Consider the following 27,477-nt stretch of genomic DNA (forward strand, 5'->3'; position numbering starts at 1 on the left):
CCGTCCTTTTATTAATCTCCGTCCTGAGCGCTGGGCGTTACTATTTGATAGGACGGAGAACTCCGTTTATGCCGCTCAGGGTGTTAACGTCAGGCTGTGAGGATGGCCATGTCCGACTCCGTCCGTCTGTCCGTCCGTCCAACTGACCGTCAGTCCAACACTTTGGTCACACACAGACGCACACACAGACACACACACACACACACACACACACACACACACACACACACACACACACACACACACACACTCGCTCTTCTAGCTGTTCGAAATGAAAAGGCATGCTCCTTTTCGTCGTCGTCTTCTTCTTCTTCTTCTTCTTCTGCTCTTGTTAAAAATACGCTAGTTTCTTCCCACCTCCATTATATCCTCCTGTGTTCCTCAGCGGTCACTTCACCTCTCTCTCTCTCTCTCTCTCTCTCTCTCTCTCTCTCTCTCTCTCTCTCTCTCTCTCTCTCTCTCTCTCTCTCTCTCTTTCCGTTGGTCCTGTCTATCCTGACGCAGAACTGTGCTCTGTCCATTTCCCTCACCTGTCTGTCTGTCTGTCTGTCTGTCTGTCTGTCTGTCTGTCTGTCTGTCTGTCTGTCTGTCTGTCTGTCTGTCTGTCTGTCTGTCCATGCAGTATAAGGTGTCCTCTTTGAGAAGGAAGCAGGTATTGGAACCTCTCTGACCTTTGACCCTAACACTTGGCCTGTTGTCGCTCATGCTGCCCCCCCCCCCCACTGTGTTCTGAAGTAACCCCATGGCTAAACATGACTACACATCCCAGCATGCACCTTGGGACAACTAAGCTACGCTATAGCTTCTCCTTTATAAAGACTCAACTCCTTTTGAAAATGTTATATGTTTGGACTGCTCAGAGTGTGAAAACTCACTGGTCTGTGACTGGAAATTATACATATTAAACTTGACCATATAGTACAGGTATACTATTGTATACTATACTATGCAAAGTATTAAAATATACTCAAACATGAACCTAAAACAGATCTGCAGTGGAAATACATGTTCTTCCAATGTGTTTCCTTCTGCTGGGTGAATGTTTGCTTCTGGGAGGTCCCTGGAACAACATATTTTGAGATGGGGCTCGGCAGGGAAATACAGATCATTCTGGGGGTCCTTGACATGAAATAGTTTGAGAACCTGTACTGACATAGAAACATGGGGTTTTTCAGAAAACGGTCAGGATTTCGAAGACATTTGTAGAATCGACCTCAGGTCTAAATAAACTACGGTTTCAAGATTATAACCGATGTCTGTACACCGCGGCGTATTTGAATTAGGCTTCAACCAGACATTAAAGGTGGCCTTACACTAGCCGATCTTTTTCAATATGAAATCTGATAGCACCACACACTACAGGATAATCGGAGCGGGGCAGAGCAAATATCAAACATTCTTGATGTTGATCGGGCCGATCCCGATCGCGCTTTGAGCGGCCCCGAGCAGATCGATTGAGTCGGGCACCCCCCGAGCGTCAAAAAATGCCCGATTATCGGCTAGTGTAAGGCCACCTTTAGACCCTCATGTCAGAACGCTTCCTCTCTGAGCCGTCCAGATGTTTGATGGTAGACCCTCGGTGCTTCGCTTCCTTCTCTCTCTCACGCACACACACACACACACACACACACACACACACGCATGCACGCATGCACACAGACATCAGTTACTTAAAATCCTACCTGCAACTTGAATCAATTACACAAAACCAAAATGTTTGGTCAAACCATGTGACTTCCATTGCATGCATTGGGGCGTGGCCATTATACACGGACAAGACGCAAGACACGGACAAGACACATGTTTTTTAGGTGTGATCGACGCCTAACTCCAAAACGTTCCTTTTTCAGGAAATGAAAAAAAGATATACATTTTTCAGGAAATGAAGAAAAACGTAGGCCTATATTTTGAAAAAAAAGCAATACTGCCTCATCAGAGTTGGTGTTGCGACTTATATTGTCAATTACTTGCATGACAGCAACACTTGCCTTCTAATGACTTCCCGCGCGCCTGTTTCCACCCGACAGAGACGACTGTACATGTTCATTCATACACTGTCATTACTCCATTACTCCATCCATTCGTACAAATAAATAACGTAGCGTTAGCACAACTTAACGTGACTAGACTAGTTGAACCCTCCTGCATCGTGTGTGTGTGTGTGTGTGTGTGTGTGTGTGTGTGTGTGTGTGCGTGTGTGTGTGCGCACGTGCGTGCGTGTGTGCATGTGTGCACGCGTGTGCATGTGTGTGTGTGCGTGCGTGCCAAGGTTATAATAGTTTGGGATTTTTTTTGCTTAGTTTTAGTCCGAATTAGTTTTGAATTTGTTTTAAGGGCAAATTTGCAGAGTAGTTTTCATTTTTGAAATACATAATTTGGCTTGGGTGCAGGATTGAATAGTAAAAAACTAGAGCTGGGACTCGATTAAAATTTTTAATCTAATTAATCAGAGGCTTTGTAGTTAATTAATCTCGATTAATCGCATTTTAATCGCATATCATTATTTGACCCGAGAACAGTGAGAAAGCTATTTTTTCAAATGGATTTTGGTATACTAGTGAATCAATGAATAGTGACTACAGGATACCACTCATTTTCAACATTTTACTGTCATTAATATACCTTAGAGCTGTTAATAATAATAAATAATAAAAAGGTCACCCCATTCTGTGTTGCCTAGAACTGGAGGTCTGAAAAAAAATCAGTGACAGTAACAAGTACATCTTAGTGACATCACAAAGCTGTACTTCATATTGTTACTGTTTTTTGTCAGACCTCCAGTTCTAGGCAACAAAAAATGAGGTGACTTTTTATTATTTCCAGTTTTCCACACAACTCCATAGAAAAATGTTGAAAATGAGTGGTATTCCCCTTTAAGCAATACAACTTTTTTTTCAACAGATAAACAAGTGCAGCAAGTGCCTATATAAAGTGGCTATGAATACTCAAATGTGCTTTGCATGGTGGGGCATTATTAGGGGGGAAACACTTAGACAAAGGAATAAAATAAAAAACGGTGGAATGAACTAGCTGGGGAATGCATTTCACATGGGGTTGGGGCAGACCATTGTCTGACCACGGACTTTCACACTTGCTGCTTCAGTATGTTTCGCATCGAGGACAGCTTGACAGCTTCGTGCTGTGGTGAAATCTCTGCGAGCCTCTGCAAGCCTCTACTCAGTGCGAGACATGCTAAGCTGAAGCAGCTAGCATGGAGCTAACATTGGTCATATGGATCCTTTCCCTCTGATATTGCACACAACCATGCTGCTATCCACGCGTCCATCCGATAGCTTTTAAATCTAAATGCCCCATCCACGGAGCAAAAGCGATATAAGCGGCTTCTTCATTCGATTCATTTCTCGTTTGGGTGGTGGTGTTGTTGTCTGACGGAGCTGTAGTGTAGAGTGAGGGGGGGGGGGGCTGCTCCTCCCCCTGCAAGCTGTGCAGCAAGGCAATGAAGGCATGCAGCAGCCTAATGAGCCTATTCAGTACTAGAAATGCGCCCAGTGAGAAACGTTCCGCCGTGAAAAAAAAGGTGCGATTAAATGCGTTAATTTTTTTAACGCGTTAATTTTTCTGTAGTTAATTAATCTCAATTAACGCGTTAAAGTCCCGGCCCTATAAAAAACACAACAAAAGATAGCATTTAAAAATGTATTCAGTTACAGATGAACCGCCAACCATCCACAAATGGAAACTAGGGGCATTTTGTACATGATTTCATTTTTCTTTCGTTAGTTTTGTAAATGCATTTACATAGTGCTTTTATCTAAAGCGCTTTACATAGATTGTGCATTACATTCACCCATTCACTCACATTCATACACTGATGGCGGATTTAACCATGCAAGGCACCAACCTGCACATCGGTATACAGTGGCGTGCACAGACATTTAGAGGGGCAGGTGCTCAAGTTAAAAAAGGGCACCTTGTGCAGTGCGTGGAACCGGCCGGTTGCCTTAATCCATTTTGGTGTTAGCATTATGTTATGCTTTAGCTATTGAAAAATAGCAGATCTACAAGCTCATAGCGCGCCACCGAGTGGCGCGCTACGAGCTTGTAGATCTGCTATTTTTGAAAAATCTTTTTTTTCCCTTTTTTTTCAAAAGGGCACATTGCCAAAAGGGCAGGGGGTGCTCTAGCACCCCCTAGTGTCTATCTGTGCACGCCACTGTCGGTATAGCAATTAGGGGTTCAGAGTCTTGCTCAAGGACACTTCGACACTAACTCTGGGGGAGCCAAACACACAATACAGTTTCAGTTACTTACCGTTTTTATGTTTAGTTCAGTTAACAAAAATGTTTTGTCAATTTCAGTTTTCGTCATCTCATTAGTTTTAGTTAAACCATTAAGACCTGAGACCAGATTCTACAAAATGTCTTCCAAACCCAGACAGATTTCTGAAAAAACGTATCAGTGGTGCTCAAACGTTTTCATGTCAAGAACCCACAGAATGATCTGTATTTGGCCGCGGACCCCCTTCTGAAAGAAGCAAAGCAGAAGCCATTTGAGTTAAAAACGTCCACCCTGAAAGAATAACATAAATATCCAAAGATTTGCACTCAAAAATAGCAGATCTACAAGCACCGAGTGCCGTGCTACGAGCTTGTAGATCTTCTATTTTTCAACAGCGAGCGTTTAAAAAGAACGGTTAAAGTGCTTTAAATGCTATGAGGCGACACAAATGCGCCCTCAGGTCTAAATGGGTTGACTATCATAACGTGCGTGCGTGCGTGCGTGCGTGCGTGCGTAGCGTAGCGTAGCATATGTACGGACAGTGCAGTGGTGTGGTGTGGTGTGGTGTGGTGTGGTGTGGTGTGGTGTGGTGTGGTGTGGTGTGGATGTATTTGAACCTGTGCGATGTTCTTTCCGTGGCGTTCCACAGGGCTCCGCCTCGGTGGTGTCCGCCACCCCTGCCATCCTGCTGAGCACCATGAGCACGGAGGCGGTGTGCGAGCGCGTGCGCCAGCTGGAGGGCATCGACCAGAGCATGGTGACGGCGTACCTCGCCACCATCAAGAAGGTATACTGTGCAATACAATACGCCTTTTCACTTCATCCGTAACATCTTTTCCTAATAGAGCGTCGCAGTCCCGCCACCCTTTCACGACGACGAGAGCCACGGAATAGAATTCCCCATTCATTTTCCCCATAGACGTTTCATAAAGTAGGCTATTTATTTAAAGACCTATAAGCCTCTGACAAAGCAAACTCGGAACACACTATTTTGGGCCGAACAAAATAAAACAAAACAAAAAAATGTTTGTACCCTGCCCTTTTGTCCGTCTTTCTAATTATTTGTTCGGCCCAATTTTTTCTAAATGGTGCATTTATATAGAGAATGGTAAATGGTGCATTTATATAGCGCCTTTATCCAAGGTAAAGGCGCACACACACATTCATACACCGATGGCGGTGGAATCCAATGCAAGGCACAAACCAGCACACCAGGAGCAATTAGGGGTTCAGAGTCTTGCTCAAGGACACGTCGACATCTTAGAGTATATATGAATAGAGACGGCACCCGGAGGAAACCTCTATTCATATATACTCTAAGGTCGACACTAACTCTGGGTGAGACCGGGTTCGAACTGGCAACCTCACGGTTACCATCCGGCCACTCTACCAGCTGAGCCACCGTCGCCCGTCACTACCTCGCGGTTAGTATATGAATGCGAAGCCTGAAGATGATTTATCTATAAACAATGACCACTCAGCCATTCATTATCCCGCTTATTACATGGCTACTTAACACGAGGCCTGCCGGGAACATAGGAATTTTAAAACGTAGAATCTTGTGGCCTGCCACAAACGGAAAAGCCGTTTTAACAGCGATGTATTAATTAATGCATGTTTTAATACGATCGTATCGAAATCTACCGTCAGTTAGCTTTGTTATGCTTCTGACACAATGGGCGCGGCCATTTTGAAAATGCGCGCGCATCCACTTACATTGCCGGCTCTGGTTTCAGACGGCTTTATCTCACAGAAGCGACATTGCAGAGGACGCTTTGTCCCAGACAAGCGTTTTCAACGGCCTGTAGCAGGCGCTGTGATACTCGCGGTCAGCTTTTTCCACCGCCGAGCGAGACAACAACAACCGGTCATGATACCACACACAGCAGCTTTTCACAGGAACAATGCGATTACGGATATTTGGATCTTCAAAGTAAGTGTTACGCGCGATAAAACCTTGGCAATACGCAATCGAGGGATTAATGAATGGCGGCAGGCAGACGGTTAATACATAAATTAATACGTTGTCCCAAAACACAACAAAACGAGGTATTTCCTTGCTTGGTAATGAAAGTATCGCGCTGGCCGGCGTTTGCCCAGCTGCAGCACAGTCGGGAAAACACGAAGTGAGTTGATCAAATAGAATACATTTCCGGGTACTGCTATCATGTCTATTTCTTTTTTTTTTTTATGTTTTTTTTTGCGGCTTTCGCCTTTATTTTATTTTATATTTTGTATAGAGGGACAGACAGTAGGCTGACAGGAAATGGGGGAGAGAGATGGGGAAGTGACATGCAGTAAAGGCCGTCGGGATCGGGAGTCGAACCCGCGGCACACTGCCAGACTCGGACTACCGGCCAAGGTGCCTGGACCGCTGAGCCACGGCCCAAGCCTGCTATGTCTATTTCTCGCTCAAATGTTTTCAAAAACATTTTTGAGAGCAATGTTTATAGCTGTAAATGACACTGTGAGCTCCATCTTGCGCCACCCTTATCCCTTATCCCTAAACTTATTTGACATCTTTTTTTACTGTTTTGAAAATAATTTTAAAATAGTTCAACTATAGCCGAACTACATCTACATGTTGTGAGCTTGTAGATCAGCTATTTGAACTATTTTGTAAAGGGGTGGCGCAAGATATAGCCCTTTGTGTGTGTTTACATGGCTGTCATGTTGGAAACGGCAGTAAATCAAGCGGGGCGCCGCTGAATTTGGCGATTGACCAATCAGAATCAGGCTTTCAACCAATCAGAATCATTGGTGAGAACGTTTCCGGTGTCTTTTTTTCCAGGCTAACGTCAACGGCAGGGTTCTGACTCAGTGCAACATCGACGAGCTGAAGAAGGAGATGAACATGAACTTCGGGGACTGGCAGCTGTTCAGGGCCACGGTGAGTTCATCATAGAGTATATATATATAATAGAGACTGAACTGGCGCGAAGCTCCGCCCCCCCAGCTATTCATGTCAGTGGAAGTTGCTCAGTGGCGTTTTGAAGCACCCGGAAGACTGCCGGAAGTCCCTCCCCGGACCTCAACTTTGAGGTCCTGAGTGACGTAGGGCAACCGAGCGCTCAACGTTAAAGCCCAGCTGCACGGGGTTTCCCGGTCATGAATCCACGGGTCCGCCTGTAGTCCCTCCTCCTACCACTAGGACCCAGAGCTTCAACGTTGAATAGCCTCACTGCCCCCTTGGAGTTCATACTATCGTCCCGAAAATTGTGCTTGCGCCGTGAGGTTTTGAACCCATTTAGGCCTGACATCGGAATTTAAAAAATGTCTTCAAAATCCTGACAGTTTTCTGAAAAACCTTTATGTTTCTGTATCAGTGGTGCTCAATATTTCATGTCAAGGACCCCAAAAATTATATGTAATATGCCTCCGCCCCCCCATCTGAAAATATATTGTTCCAGGGACCCCCCAGAAGCAAGGATTTGAGTTAAAATGTTCACTCTGTAATAATATATATTCAAAGATTTGAGGCACATTTTCACGATTTTTCAAAAATAGCAGATCTACAAGCTCATAGAGCGGCACCGAGTGCCGCGCTATGAACTTGTATATCTGCTATTTTTCAATAGCTAAAGTATAACATTATTAACATTATTTTTAACTCATATCTTTGCTTCTGGGAGGTGGTCCCTGGAACAACATATTTTCAGTTGAGGGTCCTCAGCCAAATCCAGATAATTCTGGGGGGTCCTTGACATGAAAAAGGTTGAGCACCACTGACATAGAAACCTAGGTTTTTCAGAAAACTGTTAGGATTTAGAAGCCATTTTTCTTAGAATCGGCCTCAGGTCTATATGCTATTAAAACACATCCCATTGTGTTGTTGTGTACAGTAGGTGTTTGAAAACACATCCCATTGCATTGGCCACATGGTCAAAGAAAAACCCAGAACAAATGCGGTTTGCAGATCTGTAATGTTCAGGGCTATTTCAGTATGGAACACGTTACCAACTATAATCACGGAAGCACCCAGTAAGGCTAGTTTCAAGAGGCTCCTTAAGAGACACCTGATCAATTACCCCAATTTTATAATTAACTGACATCATTTAAGGGGATGTCTTGTTTAGTGTTTTTATTTTCTCTGTATTTTTAATGTCTTAAATGCATTTGTATTTTGTATTATGAATGTATTTTTTTCAAGATTGCACCTGTTTTTATTGTGCAGTGTTAATTTTTTATTGTGTTGTGTTATATGTTGTTTGTCATGGACCCCAGGAAGAGTAGCTGCTACTTCGGTGGCAGCTAATGGGGATCCATCTGAATAAAACTGAATATAACATTGTGTTGTTGCGCAGGTGTTTCATATAACATCGTGTTGTTGCGCAGGTGTTTCATATAACATCGTGTTGTTGCGCAGGTGTTTCATATAACATTGTGTTGTTGCGCAGGTGTTTCATATAACATCGTGCTGTTGCGCAGGTGTTTCATATAACATCGTGTTGTTGCACAGGTGTTTCATATAACGTTGTGTTGTTGCGCAGGTGCTGGACATGCGCATGATGGAGAGCCAGCTCATGCACGAGGAGGCCCCCAGCGAGCACGGCAGCAGCGTGGCCCCCCATGCTGGGCTAGGAGGAGGGGGAGTAGGAGGAGGAGGAGGGGAGGGGCCGGGGAGGCGCGCCTCGGCTCCGCCCCTGGCGGGAGGAGGGGCCAATCAGGACATGTACAGCTTCAACCTGAGCTTCGAGGAGCTCAGCAACGTGGGGTTGGACGAGCCCCCGCGCTGCCATGGAAACATGCAGTGGACCGTGAGTATACTCTGATCCCATCCTCTGAGAGTACTCTGCTCCCACGCTCCGAGACAGTTGATTTGCGTCGACAAAAAAAACTACCTTTTTTTTCCGCCGACGGAAACTAAATGGAAACTAAGCTACGTTGACTAAAACCATGGCTAAATATATTGACAATTTCTAAAATGTTAGCGAGGGACAAGAGATCCAGTATAAGTAAAAGACACAAGTCATTTTACACTTGGTTGCATGCTGAAAATAGCTGATCTACAAGCTGTCTGTAATCTTTATTCATTTTTATTTCCATTCTTTGCTAAATGAGCCAGGGGTATAGGGCTCGATAAGCATTATGCTTGCCCTCTCCCCTTCCAGAATTCTGAAAACAAAAAATTGTGGGATGAAAAATGATTAAGAAACTGTGCGTGCGTGCGTGCGTGCGTGTGTGTGTGTGTGTGTGTGTGTGTGTGTGTGTGTGTGTGTGTGTGTGTGTGTGTGTGTGTGTGTGTGTGTGTGTGTGTGTGTGTGTGTGTGTGTGTGTGTGTGTGCGTGCGTGCGTGCGTGCGTGCGTGCGTGCGTGCGTGCGTGCGTGCGTGCGTGCGTGCGTGCGTGCGTGCGTGCGTGCGTGCGTGCGTGCGTGCGTGCGTGCGTGCGTGCGTGCGTGCGTGCGTGCGTGCGTGCGTGCGTGCGTGCGTGCGTGCGTGCGTGCGTGCGTGCGTGCGTGCGTGCGTGCGTGCGTGCGTGCGTGCGTGCGTGCGTGCGTGCGTGCGTGCGTGCGTGCGTGCGTGCGTGCGTGCGTGCGTGCGTGCGTGCGTGCGTGTGCGCGCGTGCGTGGCGTGGCGTGGCTTGCGTGCGTGCGTGCGTCCAGGTGGGTCCGGCGCGCACGGCCAGCATGAGCAGCCTGAACTCCCAGGAGTCGTCCAACGACATCTGCCAGCTGACCAACCGGCAGCAGGACGAGTACCGCAGCGCCTACCAGGAGTACATCGCCCAGATGACCACGCTGGAGCTGGCGGAGGCCGGGGGCGCCGCGCCGCCCGACAAGATGCCCGTCCAGCCGCAGCCGGGACAGTTCATGACCTCCTCGGGAGGAGGAGGAGGTGGAGGAGGAGGTACGGCATTAACCCATTTTGGGGCGGGAATCCCTTTTGGTGTTTTTTTAAGCATTATGTTATGCTTTAGCTGTTGAAAAATAGCAGATCTACAAGCTCATTAGCTTGAGCTTGTAGGTCTGCTATTTCTTTTTTTTCGTGAAAATGTGGCGCAAATTTGGAATATATATTCTTTCAGAGCGAGTTTTTAACTCAAATCTTTGCTACTGGGAGGGTCCCTGGAACAACATATTTTCAGATGGGGGTCAGGCCTAAATGGGTTAAGCAACTAGTCTCCTATTCAACTAGTCGACTAGTAAATCCACTAGTCGACACACTTGTTGGTACTAGTTGACTAGAAGATTTTTTTTCTTTTTTCGATTTTGTAGGCCTCAAGATCAGGTAGATTATAGTTATGGTCACCAATGTACATATTAGGTATAGTTAAACAACTAGTCGACTAGTAAACTAGGCAACTAGTCAACTAGTAAAAATGACTAGAAGTGAATGCCCTAGGTGGAGGTGGAGGGACGGAGGACAAGAGGGACAAGGAGGGCGAGCAGGACGGGAGGAGGAGCAAGAGAGGAGGAGGAGGTGGAGGAGGAGGAGGAGGTGGAGGTAGGAGTGTCTCTTGGCTTCTCAAAATGGGTGCCGGTGCAGTGTTGGTTTTGGCAGCAAAATTAGATTTTTTTAGTTTTAGGTCGTAGTCTCTTCGAATAGTTTTCAATTCGTTTTAGTCACATTTTATGTAGCCTCGGAAACCCAGACGTTTTCATTTCCAGGGAGAAAAAAAAGATTCAATTCGGCATAGAGTAGCGCAAACGTCGCTCTCTCTCTGCTGATTTCTGATCGTCTGCACCTTTGTTAAATTGATGCACACACGTAAACACACACACATACTCCTCTCTCTCTCTCTGTCGCTCTAATTAATTAGTCTCATGTCGCGCAGCTGCGTCTAGATTCTCCCGGCGGATCCTGCCGGGAGCTGCCTATGCCATAGAAAGCATAGGTGGACCCCAGGCTACATTTTATGTCACCCGGAATGTCTCAGTGTTAGTCTAAAATCTACCGTTGATTTTGTCGGCTAAAATGTATTTTGGCGGGCCTTGATGCCGTAATGACTGATTTTACGCTTGCTGAAAATAGCCGATCTACAAGCCCACAGTGCGTCGCATATGACATCAATTCTCCATTCATTGTCAAGGCATTTGCTCAGACACACATGACGTCAATTCTCCTTTCATTGTCAATTGTCAATCAAAATTTGACACGAGTTATGACAAAACGCTGTATATAAAAAAATATATAAAAATGTAAACACCATCAATATTTTATTTCTTTATTGTATTTATTATAGGGACTGCTCCTGTCGCAAGGTCATGTCCATGCGTGGTCCAGCCCTATGGAATGTATATGGAATGCATATGCTACTAAAAAGTATTTAAAATATTCCTTTGATGCTCATATTAACCTTAGGTTAGGAAGTATTAAGTTGTTTTTATTAGCATATGCATTCTGTACATATGACATATGACATCATCAACCTGCGACGGGAGCAGTCCCTATTGAGTGAAATATTCTCTATTTATGAAATAAATAAAATACTGATGGTGTTTTTATTTTGTAATTTTTGTTATAGAGGGCAAATATAATGTTTTAAGGCATATTTGTCTTATTAGCCAGGGTTCCTTTTAAGAGTCTAGAGCAGGGGTGTCCAATTCATCCTCAAGGGCCATATTTTGGCCAAGTCTGTGCGCGCAACAAAATGTGGGTTTTTATTTTTTTTAATTAATTAAGCTTATAGAATATATGTAGAACAGTGGTTCTCAACCAGTGGTCCGGGGACCACCATGGTCCTTGAGGAGGTTCCAGGTGGTCCCCAGCTAAATGATGAAGAGTTGGTAACCAAATGGACCCTTATAGATCTTTAACTAGTGAGAGTGTACAATTTATTCATTTTCAGGGCAAGACCCCATTTGAAAAGATATGGCAGGGCTCTGGCAGTGATTCTCATCATTTTAATTTGAAGGATGCCCAGTTTGAGATGTATAGGCTAGTACTGACCCCCATGTAATGCCATTTATATCTGGGACCTCAGATATGTATTTACTCAATCAATGTCAACTTAACTCTGAGAGAGTACAAATGGAACTGGTCCATTTGGTTCCATGTGTACACTCCATTTGTACACACTCTTATCACACACACCATACCTGTAACTTCCATTAGCCCTAAAAAAAAAAAAGGGGGAAAAAGAAAACAAAAAGAAAGTTTGTTTTTTAATTATTATTCCAGGGGCCACAAGGGGGCGCCTATTGCCGACCCCTGGTCTAGAGTATAACTTGCTCTAGAATTAAAAAAGGACCTGAGTTAAACGGTACTTGGTGCGTTCTATTTCGGCCTACAGTAAACCAAGACATGAGATAGAAATGCCATTAAAGGTCTCATCATGACATGCCGTTTGTCAAACATTTAAAGTCTTAACCCATTCTGGACGGGAACCCCTTTTGGTGTTTTAAGCATTATGTTATACTTTAGCTATAAGCGCGGCACTCGGTGCCGAGCTTGTAGATCTGCTATTTTTGAAAAATCTTGAAAATGTGACGCAGATCTTTGAATATTATATTCTTTCAGAGCGAACGTTTTTAACTCAAATCTTTGCTTCTGGGAGCATATTTTCAGATGGGGATTGGTGGCCAATTACATATAGTTTTGGGAGTCCTTGACATGAAATAGTTTGAGAATGACTGACATAGAAACATAGGTTTTTCCAGAATATTGTCTATTTAGAAGACTTTTTTTTTTTTTTGAATCGAGCTCAGGTCTTAATGGGTATTTAGACCAACGTGTCAACGTATTTATCGTGGTCCTTCAAACGTGTGTTAACCCAGGCGGCGGAGCAGTGAAGGTGGCGGCCGACATCGCTGACTTCCCCGCCAATGGGGCGGAAGCTCTGGATCCCATCACCGAGGAGGACGAGAAGACGGCAGACCACCATGGCTCCTCCAAGTCGCTGCTCAACCGCAAGACCTCGGCAGAGAGGCTGTTCCAGGGGGTCAAGACCCCCGGGGGAGGGGGCCCCAGATACCAGGTAAACCAGTGGGTTCAGCATTTGAGCCACGGATCACAATTGTACATTTATCCAAGACTTAATTATATTTTGTTGTCGCTGGATAAGATTGTGTGCACAATTCCATGCTGTGTTGATGGTTGGTACCATAGGAGAGATATTGAAAGGGAAACGTTAAATGCCCCCCTCCCCCGCATCAAACAAAAATGTTTGGTCAAACCATGTGACTTCCATTGGAAATGCATTGGGGCGGCCATTAAACACGGACAAGACACAAGACACGGACAAGACAGCCGTCTCAATAGTGTGATTGAGGCCTTAGTTCACTTCACAAGGGGCCGTGTCCACTAAGATGTTATTTCTTATGTTTGTTTGTTTGTTTTGAGCGCAACACATGTACTGTTTATAATGGGAACAGCACGTTTTCGGAGCGTTCCCGGGCGAGTGCCCTGTCGTTTTCAGCCGGGAAAACGGACTCAGCGGACACGGTCCCTGCATAGACCACACGGACATGTTCTACAGAATCACATTCTCTCCTCTCCTCTCCTCTCCTCTCCTCTCCTCTCCTCTCCTCTCCTCTCCTCTCCTCTCCTCTCCTCTCCACCCCAGAAACTGACCAGCGATGACGAGGAGTCCGAGGAGTCGGACAACGCTCCTCTGCTGCTGAAAGACGGACAGAAAGCCGTGGATCCCAAGCAGGCAGGAGGAGGAGGAGTGGGAAGCGGCTCCCTGGCCCTGAAGGGGAAGGACTACCTGTCGGACACCTCCATGCTGGACAAGAAGGACTCGTCGGACTCGGGGGTCCGCTCCAACGAGAGCTCCCCCAACCACTCGCTGCAGGACGAGGAGGCCGACCTCTCGCAGCTGGACCGAGCCAACCTGATCGAGGTACGGGCCGACTAACACAGTGGTTCCCAAAGTGGGGTCCGGCGGGGACCCCCCCAAGGGGTACTTGAGGGAGTTCCAAGGGGTCCCCCCCCAGCTAAATGATAATTAGGAACCAAATGGACCCTTATAACTCTGTTAAATTAACTTTGATTTTTACAATATACATTGGGGTCCCATGAGATAGAAATGCCATTCAATTAGGAGGCTGTAGCCTAATTCAGGTCAAACCAGGGGGGGTCCTTGAAATTAAACAGGTTGAGAATCACTGCTAGAGCCGTACAAACCTTCTCTTTAGCATTATGTAATGCTTTGGCTATTGAAAAATAGCAGATCTACAAGCTCATAGCGCGCCACCGAGTGGCGCGCTATGAGCTTGTATGTCTGCTATTTTTGAAAAATCGAAGAACGACTGACATAGAAACATAGCTTTTTCAGAAAACTGTCAGGATGTAGGAAGACATTTTTAGAATCTGATATCAGGTCAAAATGGGTTATGGGGGTCCCTGGCATATATTTTCAAATGGGGGGTCCGCAGGGCTAATGAGTATCATTTCGGGGGTCCTTGACATGAAAACGTTTGGGAACCACTGGACTAATACTATGACGAAAAATGTTCGTCGACCACCTTTTCTCCGCTGACAAAAACTAAACGGAAACTAAATGACAACTACAGTAAGCTGCGCTGACTAATATATTGCCAATTTTTTCAACAAATAAAAAACTAGACTAAAATGTGAGGAAGGGACTATAGTGGACAAGAGATCCAGTATAAGTAATTTTACACTTGGTTGCATGCTGAAAATAGCCGATCTACAAGCTCACAACGCGTCGCAGCGTGGATCGGCTATTTTAAGTGTAAAATCAGCCATTATACGCCAAAATACATTTTAGTCGACTAAATCAACTGTAGATTTAGTCGACTTTAAATGGTATGATATTTTGTTGACTAAAACTTTACTTACACTAAAACATTCCAGGTGACTAAAATGTGACTAAAACTAAATGAAAACTATTCAAGAATCAATTAAGAGACTGCATATGGGCCCTATCTTGCGTCAGGGGATTTAGTGAGTAGTGATTTCATGAGTAGTTTATGTCATCCTGAATCCCAGATGGTATCTAACGTCACATCACAATAGATATGACATTGCTATATTCGCCCAGCGCTACACCAGCCTATTTCCGAGATGAAATATGTGAATATGATCTACGTTCTTTCCTCACGTCGTGTCATCTAATCTCACACCATCTCTTGCATCGTCTATTCTCTCCCATCCTTTCGTTGAATCAAATCTTCATCATGTGTTTAGAGAGGCAGGGGCTGAAATCCCCTAAGAGGGTGGGAGGCTTTTGGGCACAAATAGCGAAAATAGCAGATCTACAAGCTCACAACGCGGCACGCTGCGACGCGTTGAGAGCTTGTAGATCAGCTATTTCCGGGGGGGGGGGGGGGGGGGGGGGGGGCAAACCCAGCACTCTTTAGTTAGTGGAGATGCAGGTGTATAACGACATGGATTTCGAAAACAAAATTTGTTCAACGCGAAATGCATTCAAGTTCAGGAGACTTCGAAGAAAGAAAAACCAATTCTCCTGAATGCTGCCTTAGTCCGGGCATGGCATGGAAAGGAGGGGCATCATGTGCATTTCTTTAACCATCAGTAAATGCTGCATTCATGGTCTGGGTTGAGGGCAGTTGTTTTACAGACGGGTAAAAGGGGCAGGGGCTGAAGCCCCCTTTGATGTCCATGTGTGTGCACATCCCTGATGTCACGCCACGTCGCCTCACTTTCTTGCCAACGTGCCTCAACGATATCTCCGTGCCGGGTTTCGCCCCTGGCTCCAACAACTCTGCTCGCGTCGACTCCTTCGCCTCGCCTTTCTGCTCGTTTTGGATTTCGCCTCGTCTCTCCTCCTCCTCCGCTGTCCTCTGATCTCATCTCGTTTCATCTCTGCTCGTGTCATCTTTGTCCTGTCGTCTCGTCTCCATGCACCGATCTCATCTCGCATCTCCTCATGTCGTTTCGTCTCTGCCTGTGCGCGCTCGCGCGTGCGTGTGTGCGCGTGCGTGCGTGTCGTCCTGTCTCATCTCATCTGCTCTGATCTCGTCTCGCCTCACCTCCTTTTCTCTTGGTGTCGTGGCGTCTCATCTCGATGCGACGTCCTCCCGTCTTGTTCCTCCTCGTCTCGCGTCCTTCTCACTGTCGTCACCTGGGCTTGTTTTCCTCTCATTGTCTTCACCTGGCACTTGTTTTCCTCTCATTGTCGTCACCTGGCGCTTGTTTTCCTCTCATTGTCGTCACCTGGGCTTGTTTTCCTCTCATTGTCTTCACCTGGGCTTGTTTTCCTCTCATTGTCTTCACCTGGCACTTGTTTTCCTCTCATTGTCTTCACCTGGGCTTGTTTTCCTCTCATTGTCTTCACCTGGCACTTGTTTTCCTCTCATTGTCTTCACCTGGGCTTGTTTTCCTCTCATTGTCTTCACCTGGCACTTGTTTTCCTCTCATTGTCGTCACCTGGCGCTTGTTTTCCTCTCATTGTCGTCACCTGGCGCTTGTTTTCCTCTCATTGTCGTCACCTGACGCTTGTTTTCCTCTCATTGTCGTCACCTGACGCTTGTTTTCCTCTCACGCCATCGGGCAACCAGACTATAGTAATCACCCGCTTTTATTTATAGAGTTAAGTATCCCCAAAAAGTTTCATATTTATCATCCCGCCCCCTGTGATGTCAAGTGGGCCAATGCATCATCATCAGACTTCGTCATCATACTGTACTTTAATGAGCTATACTGTAACACACCCGGGAATCGAACCCGGGGTCTCCTAGCGCGGGAAAGCCAACTTCTTAACCACTAAACCAAGGGGTGGGGGGGGGGGATATCAGACTTTTGTGGGACCCCATCAGGCTGAGGTTGTGAGCCACTCTGCTGCTAACACTACTCAAGCCCCGCACGCTAGCGTTTCTTCAGTGCAACAATTACCAACGCTTGCGAATTGTCTTGTGGTTGCCTTCTTCTTTCCTCTCACGTTGTGGTCGTCTTGGTGGTTGTTTTCCCCGTTACCGTCCGTCCGTCCCCAGCTGGACGAGGACAGGACGTCCAGGAAGAGCGGGGGAGGAGGAGGAGGAGGAGGCGGCGCCGTCCTTCCCAGCAGCCTCAGCGGAGCGCTCCAGGACCCGGCCGTCACGCGCATGTCCATCTGCTCCGAGGTGCCGGACACCACATCCACCACCCACCACCGTCCTACTTATCTGTCTGCGTGGTGTTGCTGCTTCTGTTGTCTCATCTATACAACATGTTATTCCTTCTGTTGTCTCATCTATACAACATGTTACTGCTTCTGTTGTCCGTCTGCGTGGTGTCTCATCTACACATGTTACTGCTTCTGTTGTCTGTCTGCGTGGTGTCTCATCTACACATGTTACTGCTTCTGTTGTCTGTCTGCGTGGTGTCTCATCTACACATGTTACTGCTTCTGTTGTCTCATCTACACAACATGTTACTGCTTGTTGTCTCATCTACACATGTTACTGCTTCTGTTGTCTCATCTACACAACATGTTACTGCTTCTGTTGTCTCATCTACACAACATGTTACTGCTTCTGTTGTCTCATCTATACCACAACATGTTACTGCTTCTGTTGTCTCATCTACACAACATGTTACTGCTTCTGTTGTCTCATCTACACAACATGTTACTGCTTATGTTGTCTCATCTATACAACATGTTACTGCTTCTGTTGTCTCATCTACACAACATGTTACTGCTTCAGTTGTCTCATCTAATTTCTCTTTTTGGGTCTTGAGCTAAAAAGTTTGGGACGATGTAAGGAAGAGAAGCCTGCTCCAGCTCTGTGTGTGGATGTGTAAAATAACACACATTTATTTTTAAAGGTAGTGTAAGTGATTTTCTTTGGCTCAAATAAGGGCTCTATATTGTGATAGTACTCATTGCTTTATAGTGCTTGTTGCAGTAACAGGAGTCTCCATATCTCTACAGCTTTTTATTTAACAGAAAATGCATTTTCAGAGACCGAAACTGAAACTGGGATACCAATTGTATCCGATTAGGATAGAGAACGCAGTCAGGGCACAGATTAAACAAGTGTAAGTGTATTAGTGTAAGTGAAGACACAAATAAATGAGCAGACACAATTTGAACAGAAACACTAAAGGGTGCGTTTCGGAAATACCGCACTGGAGCGCACTCACTTTTGCATTGCACAGTGCGCTTAGTGCGCTATTTCCGAACGCGCCCAAAAAATTAAGCTCATAAGTCATAAATAGCTACTCTCTCCTGATTGGCTGTAATTTTGTCACCTACCTGAAAATTAATTTTCTGTTTAGTAAAGAGCTGGAGAAACTCTATACAGCAATGATTACTGTCACAATATAGTGATTTAACCTTTTAACAAAGAAAACCTTTAGTTTCAACCAAAAAATATCACGTACACTACTTTTTAAAAGACTGGTATTTCACAAACACAACGTTTTGGCCATTGTTGGCCGAAACGCCAGTGTTTTAAAAACTAAACTAAACACTGTGGGAGCAGAGTATGCGTGCGAACTTCTCTTCTTTACATTGTAACTAACGACCCATTGTCCAGCACCAGCGAGTGACTGGACGTGCGCAACCAGCTACCTGTTTTAAACCAAAAAGTTTGGGAACGTTTGACACATTTTGATTTCAGTTTTAGTCACAGTCCCTTGAATAGTTTTCATTTAGTTTTAATCACATTTTAGTCACCTGGAATATTTTAGTATTAGTCTAGTTTTAGTCGACTAAATATCATAACATTTTAGTCGACTAAATCTACAGTTGATTTAGTCGACTAACATGGATTTTGTTGTGAGCTTGTAGATCGGCTTTTCAGCATGCAACCAAGTGTAAAATTAAGCAATATTACACGAGAGGGTTAACGTGATTATTGCCACGACAGTGATGCGGTCAGGAACGAGACGAAGTTGAGTTCCGCAAGCATCACTGAAGTGGCAATAATAACGTTAAACCACACCCTCGAGTGTAATATTGCAATTATACAACAGTTACCCTTAAAATTAAGAAAATCGCTGAAAAAGAATATTTGTTTAATGACAGATGTAGTCACTACGACCACAAATGTCCCAAGAAACTAGCTAGCCTAGCCCACCGAGTTTGCTAGCGCTCTGGGAGAACAGAGCAGCTGAATTATTTGTTTTGATTAGGTGGTGAATGGTGCTGGTTTAACCCACGGCTAGAAGGCTGTTTCAACCAATCAGATTGCTTCCGCGAAACAACCTGTGGTATAATTACTTATTATTCTGGATTTCTTGTCCACTAGTCCCTTCCTAGGGACTACTTGTTGGCAAAATTGTCAACATATTTAGTTTTAGTTTTAGTCATCATAGCTTAGTTTTCATTTAGTTAACATTTAGTGTTCGTCAAAAAAAGGTAGTCGACGGACATTTTTTTTGTCATAGTATTCGTCGACAAAATCAACACTGGAACCACTGCTTTATCGTGACATAAAAACAAGTGTTTGTAAAAGGTTTTCTGATCTCAATTGCACCCAAAAAACCCTGAACTTTTAACATTCAGTAGATTTTCTGTGGTCTGGGGTTTTCTGGCTCAAACTAGTGCTCTGATTTCCCTGTGGACTGTGATGTAACAGCCCACAAATCCCATATATGACATAGGAATTTGCCTGTTATCATTGCAGCTCAAAAGGCTTCAGAACACATATAGCGCCGATACGTTCCCTCAGTCGCTACGATCATTCTGTATAGCTCCGACATGAGGTCACGAGGTGAAGCCCTCCCATTGCGTTTCTGAAACGGCGCATGGTTTCCACAACATACGCTGCTTAGTGCTTACCCTTTTCTGCAGATTCTATCCAAAAAGTGAAGGTCCGATAATGAGCTAAACTAAAATTCATTTGAAAGTCCAAGTTGCGGCATGAAACGGGCGTTTAAACCGGTTGTTTAGTGAGCCGCTTCCATGTTTTTCAAGGAAGTTGTGCGTGCATGCCGACTGAACTGAAGTCAGTTGGGAAATGTAATTCCACATTCGACCAGGGGAGGCGCCGGCGGAGGCGCTAAAGCTTTTCAACGCTCGTTCCCCTCCATCAGCCGGGGCGCCTGATGGAGGGGAAAGGAACTGGTTGGAATAACGTGTTCCTTCCACGCGCTACGTCCAACCAGGGAAACTCCCCCCTGTCAAGTGTAAAGGAGCAACTTGGACACTCAGGCATGAAGGAGGCATGAGTTCAAGTCCGTTGCTCTCCCCATGTCCCCCATGCTGTATATGGGGACTAGGTTGGCGGAGGGTGTGTAGAGCCCAGGATCACATTAGATAATTGACACAGGGGTGAAAAATGGGTTACAAAATCATGGGATAAAAATTATTTAAAAAAAGAAAAGAAAAGGTTAAGCAGCATAAGTTGTGGAAACCATGCGCCATTTCTGAAACGCAATTGGAGGGGCTTCGCCTCGTGACCAGTGTTGTTTTCGTCGACTAAAACTAAACAAAAAATGTTCGTCGACTACCTTTTTTCATTGACAAAAAATAAATAGAAACTAAATAAAAACTAATCTATGATGACTAAAACTAAGACTAAATATATCGACAATTTCGTCAACAAATAAAAACTAGACTAAAATGTTAGGAAGGGACTAGTGGACAAGATATCCAGTATAAGTCATTTTACACTTGGTTGCATGCTGAAAATAGCCGATCTACAAGCCCACAACGCGTCGCAGCGCGACGCGTTGTGAGCTTGTAGATCGGCTATTTTCAGCAAGTGTAAAAACAGTCATTACGACGGCATCAAGCCCCGCCAAAATACATTTTAGTCGACTAAATCAACCGTAGATTTAGTCGACTAAAATCTCATGACATTTAGTCGACTAAAACTAGACTAACACTAAAACATTCCAGGTGACTAAAATGTGACTAAAACTAAGTGAAAACTATTCAAAAGACTATGACTAAAACTAAAATCAAATTTCGCTGCCAAAAACAACACTGCTCGTGACCTCATCTCGGAGCTAGTACAGAATGAGCGTAGGGACTATGAGGGAACGTATCGGGGGTTCAGAGGTTCAGAACACACAGAGAAAACCCCAGAACACAGAGAATCAATCCACTGAATGCTTAAAGTTCAGGTTGTGTGGGTGTAATGGAGCGTCGCAGTCCCGCCCCCTTACATGACGACGCCAGGCCCAGAAAATAATTCCCAATGCATATTTCCCCCAGACATATTTATTTAAAGACCTTTTAAGCGTCGTACGAAGCCAACTCGAGTCGTGACAAATCATGACAACAAACACAATATTTTGGACCAAACAAATAATTACAAAGAAGAAAAACAACAAAAAAAGTGTTGTAACCTGCCGTTCTTTCTAATTATTTGTTCGGCCCAAAACATTGTGTGTATTGTCATGATTTGTCACGACAAGAGTTGGCTTTGTCCGCGACGTAAACCTCTTTAAATAAATACTTTTTTGAAAAGTCTATGAGGAAAATGAACGGGGAATTATTTTCCGGGTCTCTCGAGGGGGCGGGACTGCAACGCTCTATTGAGGTCATTACAAAAAAAATCACACCCGTGTGAACTGAGTGGTGTAAGGTCTTATATAGCCTGATCAGCTCTGATCTGACGTAATGTCTGACGTAATGAAATCACACCCGGGTGAACTGGGTGACCGTAGCAACCATGCAAATTTTTTGGTACAGACAGACAGACAGACAGACACGTAAACTAACAAAGCCAGTCGTAGGAGTGGTTTACACCACTCAAAAATAAGCTAAAAATGAAAAATCTAAATAAATGAAAATGTATGTGATGAAACCTTTTTCAACCCCGCCTCCAGGACCAGTGCAGCCTGCTGGCCAGCAGCCCAGAGGAGAGCTGGCCCTCGTCCAGAAGCTTCAACCTGAACCGCACGCCCAGCAACACCACCCTCAACAACAACAGCAACAGCAACAACCAGCAGCGCCCCCGTCCGCCACCAGGGGACGCCAACGCCACCACCTCCTCCGTGTGCTCCACCCCCACCAGTGATGTCATCATGTCCCCAAGCCAAGGTATATTCATTCATCGTTGTTGGTTTGTTTTTTTGAGGTGCTAGCCCCTCCTATGCACAGCTGTGTGTGTGTGTGTGTGTGTGTGTGTGTGTGTGTGTGTGTGTGTGTGTGTGTGTGTGTGTGTGTGTGTGTGTGTGTGTGTGTGTGTGTGTGTGTGTGTGTGTGTATATATATACAACTGAACTGACATTGAAAACGATGAAGTCAAATATATATATATATATATATATATATATATATTTATGTTGATTTTATTTTGACTTCATCGTTTTCAATGTCAGTTCAGTTTTCTCATTGGCTGGCCTTGGTAAAAGAGAGAATGTAGAATAATTGTTATTTTGATCAACGTTTGCCTGTTATCTCTCGTATTTATACCACTATCAATACAGCACGGAATTGTGGGCAAACTCTTATCCAAAGACAACAAAAGTAGCTTTAGGTCTGAGAGTGTTTTGTCATCAAATGGTGGTCCGTGGCTCAAATGCCGAATAAATAATGGACCTTGATATGAGATCAGATCATTTTGACCTGAGATCAGATTCTAATAATGTCTTCTACATCCTGACAGTTTTCTGAAAAAGCTATGTTTCTATGTCAGTCGTTCTTCGGTTTTTCAAAAATAGCAGACCTACAAGCTCATAGCGCGCCACGCGCGCTATGAGCGCTATCTGACGACGTTGTCGGCGCTCATGATGTCACTTCTTGTTCCGCTTCCAGGCTCCACCCCCACCGGCGGCGGCGGTGGCGTCGTGACCAAGCCGGGCCCTCACAACGAGAATGTGCGCGTGGTGCACCTGAAGAGGGGGCTCCGACCCGGGGACCCCCCGGAGGTCTGCACCGTCTCCTCCGACACCGTCACCTTCGGAGAGGAGAGGGAGAGCATCCTGTGAGGAGGAGGAGGAGGAGGCTGCGTTACCATGGAGACGTAGAGAAGAGAGAGAGAGAGAAAGAGAGCACTGGGGTTCTGTGTTTCTGTGTTCGTATCGCTGGCCTGTGAAAGAGCAAACAGCACTAGACTGTACTATAGGCGAGCGTGGAATCCTCCTTCGCTTTTGAGTAAGGTCGCGCTGTGATTAATAATAATAATCTTTATTGCCCCGAAGGATATTCGTCTTCACAGGCTGTTCAACACCCACATCAATACAATACAATACAAAAACATGAGGTCCCCACAGTATACAGAACCATCCTATCGGCGGGGCAGTTTGTTTAATGCCGTGATGGCTGAGGGAACAAAACTCCTACTAAAACGGACCTTTTTCCATGGCAAGGTTCTGTATCTTTGTCCAGATGGCATGAGGTTAAAGAAGCGATACAGGGTCAGTCCGCTGCCCCCCCAGGTTGGCAGAGGAAGTGTAGCACCCAGGATTAAATTAGATAATTGGCACTGGGTGAAAAAACTGGGTTGCAAAAATCGTGGGATAAAAATTATTTAAAAAAATAAATAAAAAAAATAAGCGATACAGGGGATGATCAGCGTCATTTGATATCGAAAGTGCTAGCCGTGTGATTGGCCAGAACACTCGCAGAAGGACTCGCTGTGATTGACCAGTAGCTACTTTACCTCAATCGGGGCTAAGCGAACTTCGCAACATTCGAGACAGCAACTCGTGCACTTTAGCTTGCTCGGTGGTGTCTCTCGTGGCTGAAGTTGGCTTGAGACGGCGGCCCTCGATCCTTGCGGTCTAAATCACTGTACAAAGAGGATTGCATGCTCGCAAACTAATTGGGTTTGGATCCGGAACCTGGAAGAAAGGAATCCAAGGAACCGGACCGGACATTGAGGAACCGGATTAATCCGGTTCCGTCATATTTGGAACAGTTTTATCACACCGTCTGTGGTGCTCAAACTTATTTTGTGTTTTATTTCAAGGAACAGCATAACTCGGGAGAGTGTACAAATGGACCCTTATGCGTCCATTTGTACATCCTCAGAGTTACATACTGTACCTCACTTTGGAGAACCACTACAATATGTCGGGAGGAAACCAACTAACTCCATTATTTTAGGTTTTTGATTATTATAATTTTTTTGCAAATATTGAACCAATGGAAAGTAGTAAAAAATGCTTTGGACAAAACTTCTTAACTCCATTGGACCCTCAAACTGACTGCTAAAACAGCTAACTCCACCACCTCTCCCCCTCTCGTGAAAGTACTTGACAATATCTAAAGTCACAACACCAACTTTGATAAGACAGTATTGCTTTGTTTTCAAAATATAAGGTTTTCTTTATTTCCAGAAATAAATATATTTTTAATTTCCTGAAAAATGAACATGTTGGAGTTAGGTGGTTTCTTCCCGATACGGTTTGCATGATTTAATTTGTTTTTTTTAATCAAAAAATTATAATGAATGCCAAAATGTATTAAATATATAGTTTTTAATATAGGAATCGTTAAAGAGAACACGTTATGGATTCGGACAGCTAAGAGGGAATCGTTAAGGAACCGGAATTGTTAAAATCCTAAAGGTCCCCAATCCTACCAGATACGTTTGGTTGCGTCCAGAATCACATGCGCTACATGCTATGTTTCGACATGCTTTTGTGTTAATAGAATACAGAACTTGTGTGTAGGGACATTCTAATGGAACCACACACAATGTTAGGAAAGTGCGCCATCTCGTGACAAAGCAGAGGTACTACACATTTCTCTCTGTGTTGTAATGTTTATTTGACATGTCATCAGCTTCAACAAATAACGACATTCTGCATAATATAATAGAAGCATACTTTACTGTAAATTATGGTATGTTGTCGCAGCTATACCACATATTGCATTCATAGAAGCTTAGGTCCACTGTTTCAGACTAATTTAATTAATAATTTTTTCTGGAATTTAGTGTGCAACTCACATACTATTTAGTAGCTACTAAGCTACTAAAGAGTACTAAAAAGTCCTGCATGCTATTGCCTTCTAAATAGCATGTTAGTATGGAATTCCGTAACCACAGTGCAACTAGTGCTCTTTGCTACCACGAGGTCAGTGTTGTGTTGTCATACATGTTATTTGGTACAGTAGTAGAGTCTATATTGCTGCATGCTTAGAGACATAGAAATGCTACATTAGATACAGAACTCGCACGTAGCTAGCACATAGGCTACCCTAGTTGTTTTGTGAAATGTCAGTGGTAATTACCTGAGCTTTGTGTATCGCCTATGTTGGCGGCGGAGATATTTGATGTGGGAGGGATGTGGGTGTTTTTATCAAACACTGCCCTGAGGGGGACCCTAGTCAACTAAGAAAATATGGTTTAAGTGCTTGAATAAGTGTTTGTTCAAAGCTTTCAGCTTTGCGAGCTTAAAATGTCTCGTTTGACTTGTATTACAATTTGTTTTAATCTTTGGCACTTTTCCTGCAAACAAACTTCTAAAAATACAAAATTAAAAGTTACTCTTATATATAAAACATTATTATGATTTTATATTAAAACAAAACATCAACCTTCCATGAGTTAGCCGTTCTGCCAAATTAAATTAAATTGTTTTGTTTGCCTGTGGAAGTGAAGCTGTTGTTGTGAAGCTGCTGTTCTGTCTGCTGCCTGTAGGTGTCAGTGTTAGGAACATGTTTGGTGTCTAGACTTAGAGAATGCAGATGTTTTAATGTTGTGCGGTACAGTGAGCCGTCATGAACAATATCACAGAGCTGAATAGTTCGTGTTAGCGTTGGTTGTTGTAACTTAGCTGCCAAAACGTTCTCTGCCATGAAGCAGACTCCTAAAAAAAAAAAGATGTTCTTCATTTCATCATTTTGGCATTTAGCAGACGCTCTTACCCAGAGTGACTTTACAAAGTGAGTAAACGGCATGAACTAGTATGAAACAGTAGTATTAGCATTGATTAAAAAATAATCTAAGACACACAGTGAGGCCCGAATCGGAGCAATGGGGCTCGTACACACACACACACACACACACACACACACACACACACACACACACACACACACAAAATAGCTCGTATAGAAATTGCATGAACTGTTCAGTGCACGAGTGTATTGTGGGTTTTATTGTGCCGTCTGTGGGGCAGTGCTCTCTCGGTCTGGATGTGTTCACACATGCAGTGCTCACTTAGCGCTTACTTATAGCCTACTCTTGCGGCGTGAAATAGCAGATCTACAAGCTCGCAATGCGTCACAATGAGGGGCGCTGGCCCCTCCAACGCCTGGCTTATTATAGTCACGTGTGGCAGCAAAGTCTATTGACTTTTTATGTGTGTCTTATTCATACTACCTCCCACCCACGTGACGTGGCAGCCAAATCTATGGACTTTCTGCATGCCCCCCCAAAGCGCCCCTCAACTTCAGACGAGTGTGATTTTTAGCTTGTAGATCGTCTATTTTCTTCTTGTTTTGCATTAATGATCTAAATCTACAAAGTAACTTGTGACTAAAGTTCTCAAAAAATAATTGTAGTGGAGTATAAAGCATTAAAAAATGTATATCTGGCTTCCGTGTCCAAGCGTCCAGAACGAAACAAACAACAATATGTCTGATTTAACTCTGAACGGTTCAGAAATTGGATTTGCGCTGCAAGTGTTGAACTTGACTTCAATTGGCAGTGGTTCTCAAACGTTGATTTCAAGGACCCCCGTAACCCTGAGAGTGTACAAAATGGAACCAAAATGGACCCTCTCGGAGTCACAGACCAACGAACACCGAGGGTCAGGGGTCACCAACATGTCTGACCGTGTCCGTGGCAAAGGCCAGAGGTGGGAAAAAGTACTCAATTGTTTTTCTTAAGTATAAGTACCAATACTGCAATTTAGAACTACTCCGTTACAAGTAAAAGTACGGAATTGAAAATGTACTTGAGTAAAAGTACAAAAGTATTGGCATCAAAATGTACTTAAAGTACTAAAAGTAAAAGTATTCATATTGCAGAATGTCACATTTCACAAATTAAAAATGTGTAGAAAATCTATTGAAAATAGTCGATCTACAAGCTCACAATATGTCACATTGCAAAGCATTGTGAGCTTGTAGATCGGCTATTTTCAAATGGCCAAAATGTATAGGGTTGAAGTGGTTAATGTATGTTTTCTAATTAAAATTAAAATCGCAATACAAATTTTGGCTCCGAGATGTAGTGGAGTAGAAGTAAAAGTACTGGAAATTGGAAATACTCAAGTAAAGTACAAATACCTCAAAATTGTACTTAAGTACAGTACTTTCCACCACTGGCAAAGACTTGTCCGTGGCAACAACATTTTTTTTTTTTTACACGCCATTATAATGATGTTCTTATTTTGATCATAAGACGCAATTACTGAATGTCAAGTCTTGAGGTTTTCTTCAGAATATGAATGACAGTGATTGACTCTTTGACGTAATATGAGTCCAACTACTACTATTGATTGATTGGTTTATAATATAAATGTAAAAACAGTAA

The 27,477-nt window shown here is 44.2% G+C and overlaps 1 protein-coding gene across 1 annotated transcript in view; it reads left to right on the forward strand.

The window, feature by feature from the left end:
* The window catches only part of LOC306941159 (kinase D-interacting substrate of 220 kDa B-like), a 116,092-nt gene extending 91,700 nt beyond the window's left edge, over positions 1–24,392 (forward strand). The window contains exons 27-36 of the mRNA XM_079526471.1: positions 4,889–5,026; positions 7,031–7,129; positions 8,730–8,996; positions 9,844–10,081; positions 10,583–10,684; positions 12,958–13,157; positions 13,746–14,024; positions 17,101–17,229; positions 21,872–22,085; positions 22,803–24,392. Of these exons, the coding sequence (XP_079382597.1) occupies positions 4,889–5,026; positions 7,031–7,129; positions 8,730–8,996; positions 9,844–10,081; positions 10,583–10,684; positions 12,958–13,157; positions 13,746–14,024; positions 17,101–17,229; positions 21,872–22,085; positions 22,803–22,975 (1,839 nt within the window). The 3' untranslated portion in view covers positions 22,976–24,392. The remainder of the gene's footprint in view (positions 1–4,888; positions 5,027–7,030; positions 7,130–8,729; positions 8,997–9,843; positions 10,082–10,582; positions 10,685–12,957; positions 13,158–13,745; positions 14,025–17,100; positions 17,230–21,871; positions 22,086–22,802) is intronic.
* Positions 24,393–27,477: the final 3,085 nt, after the last annotated feature.

Source organism: Electrona antarctica (assembly GCF_951216825.1).
Source record: "Electrona antarctica genome assembly, chromosome: 17".
Taxonomy (NCBI): domain Eukaryota; kingdom Metazoa; phylum Chordata; class Actinopteri; order Myctophiformes; family Myctophidae; genus Electrona; species Electrona antarctica.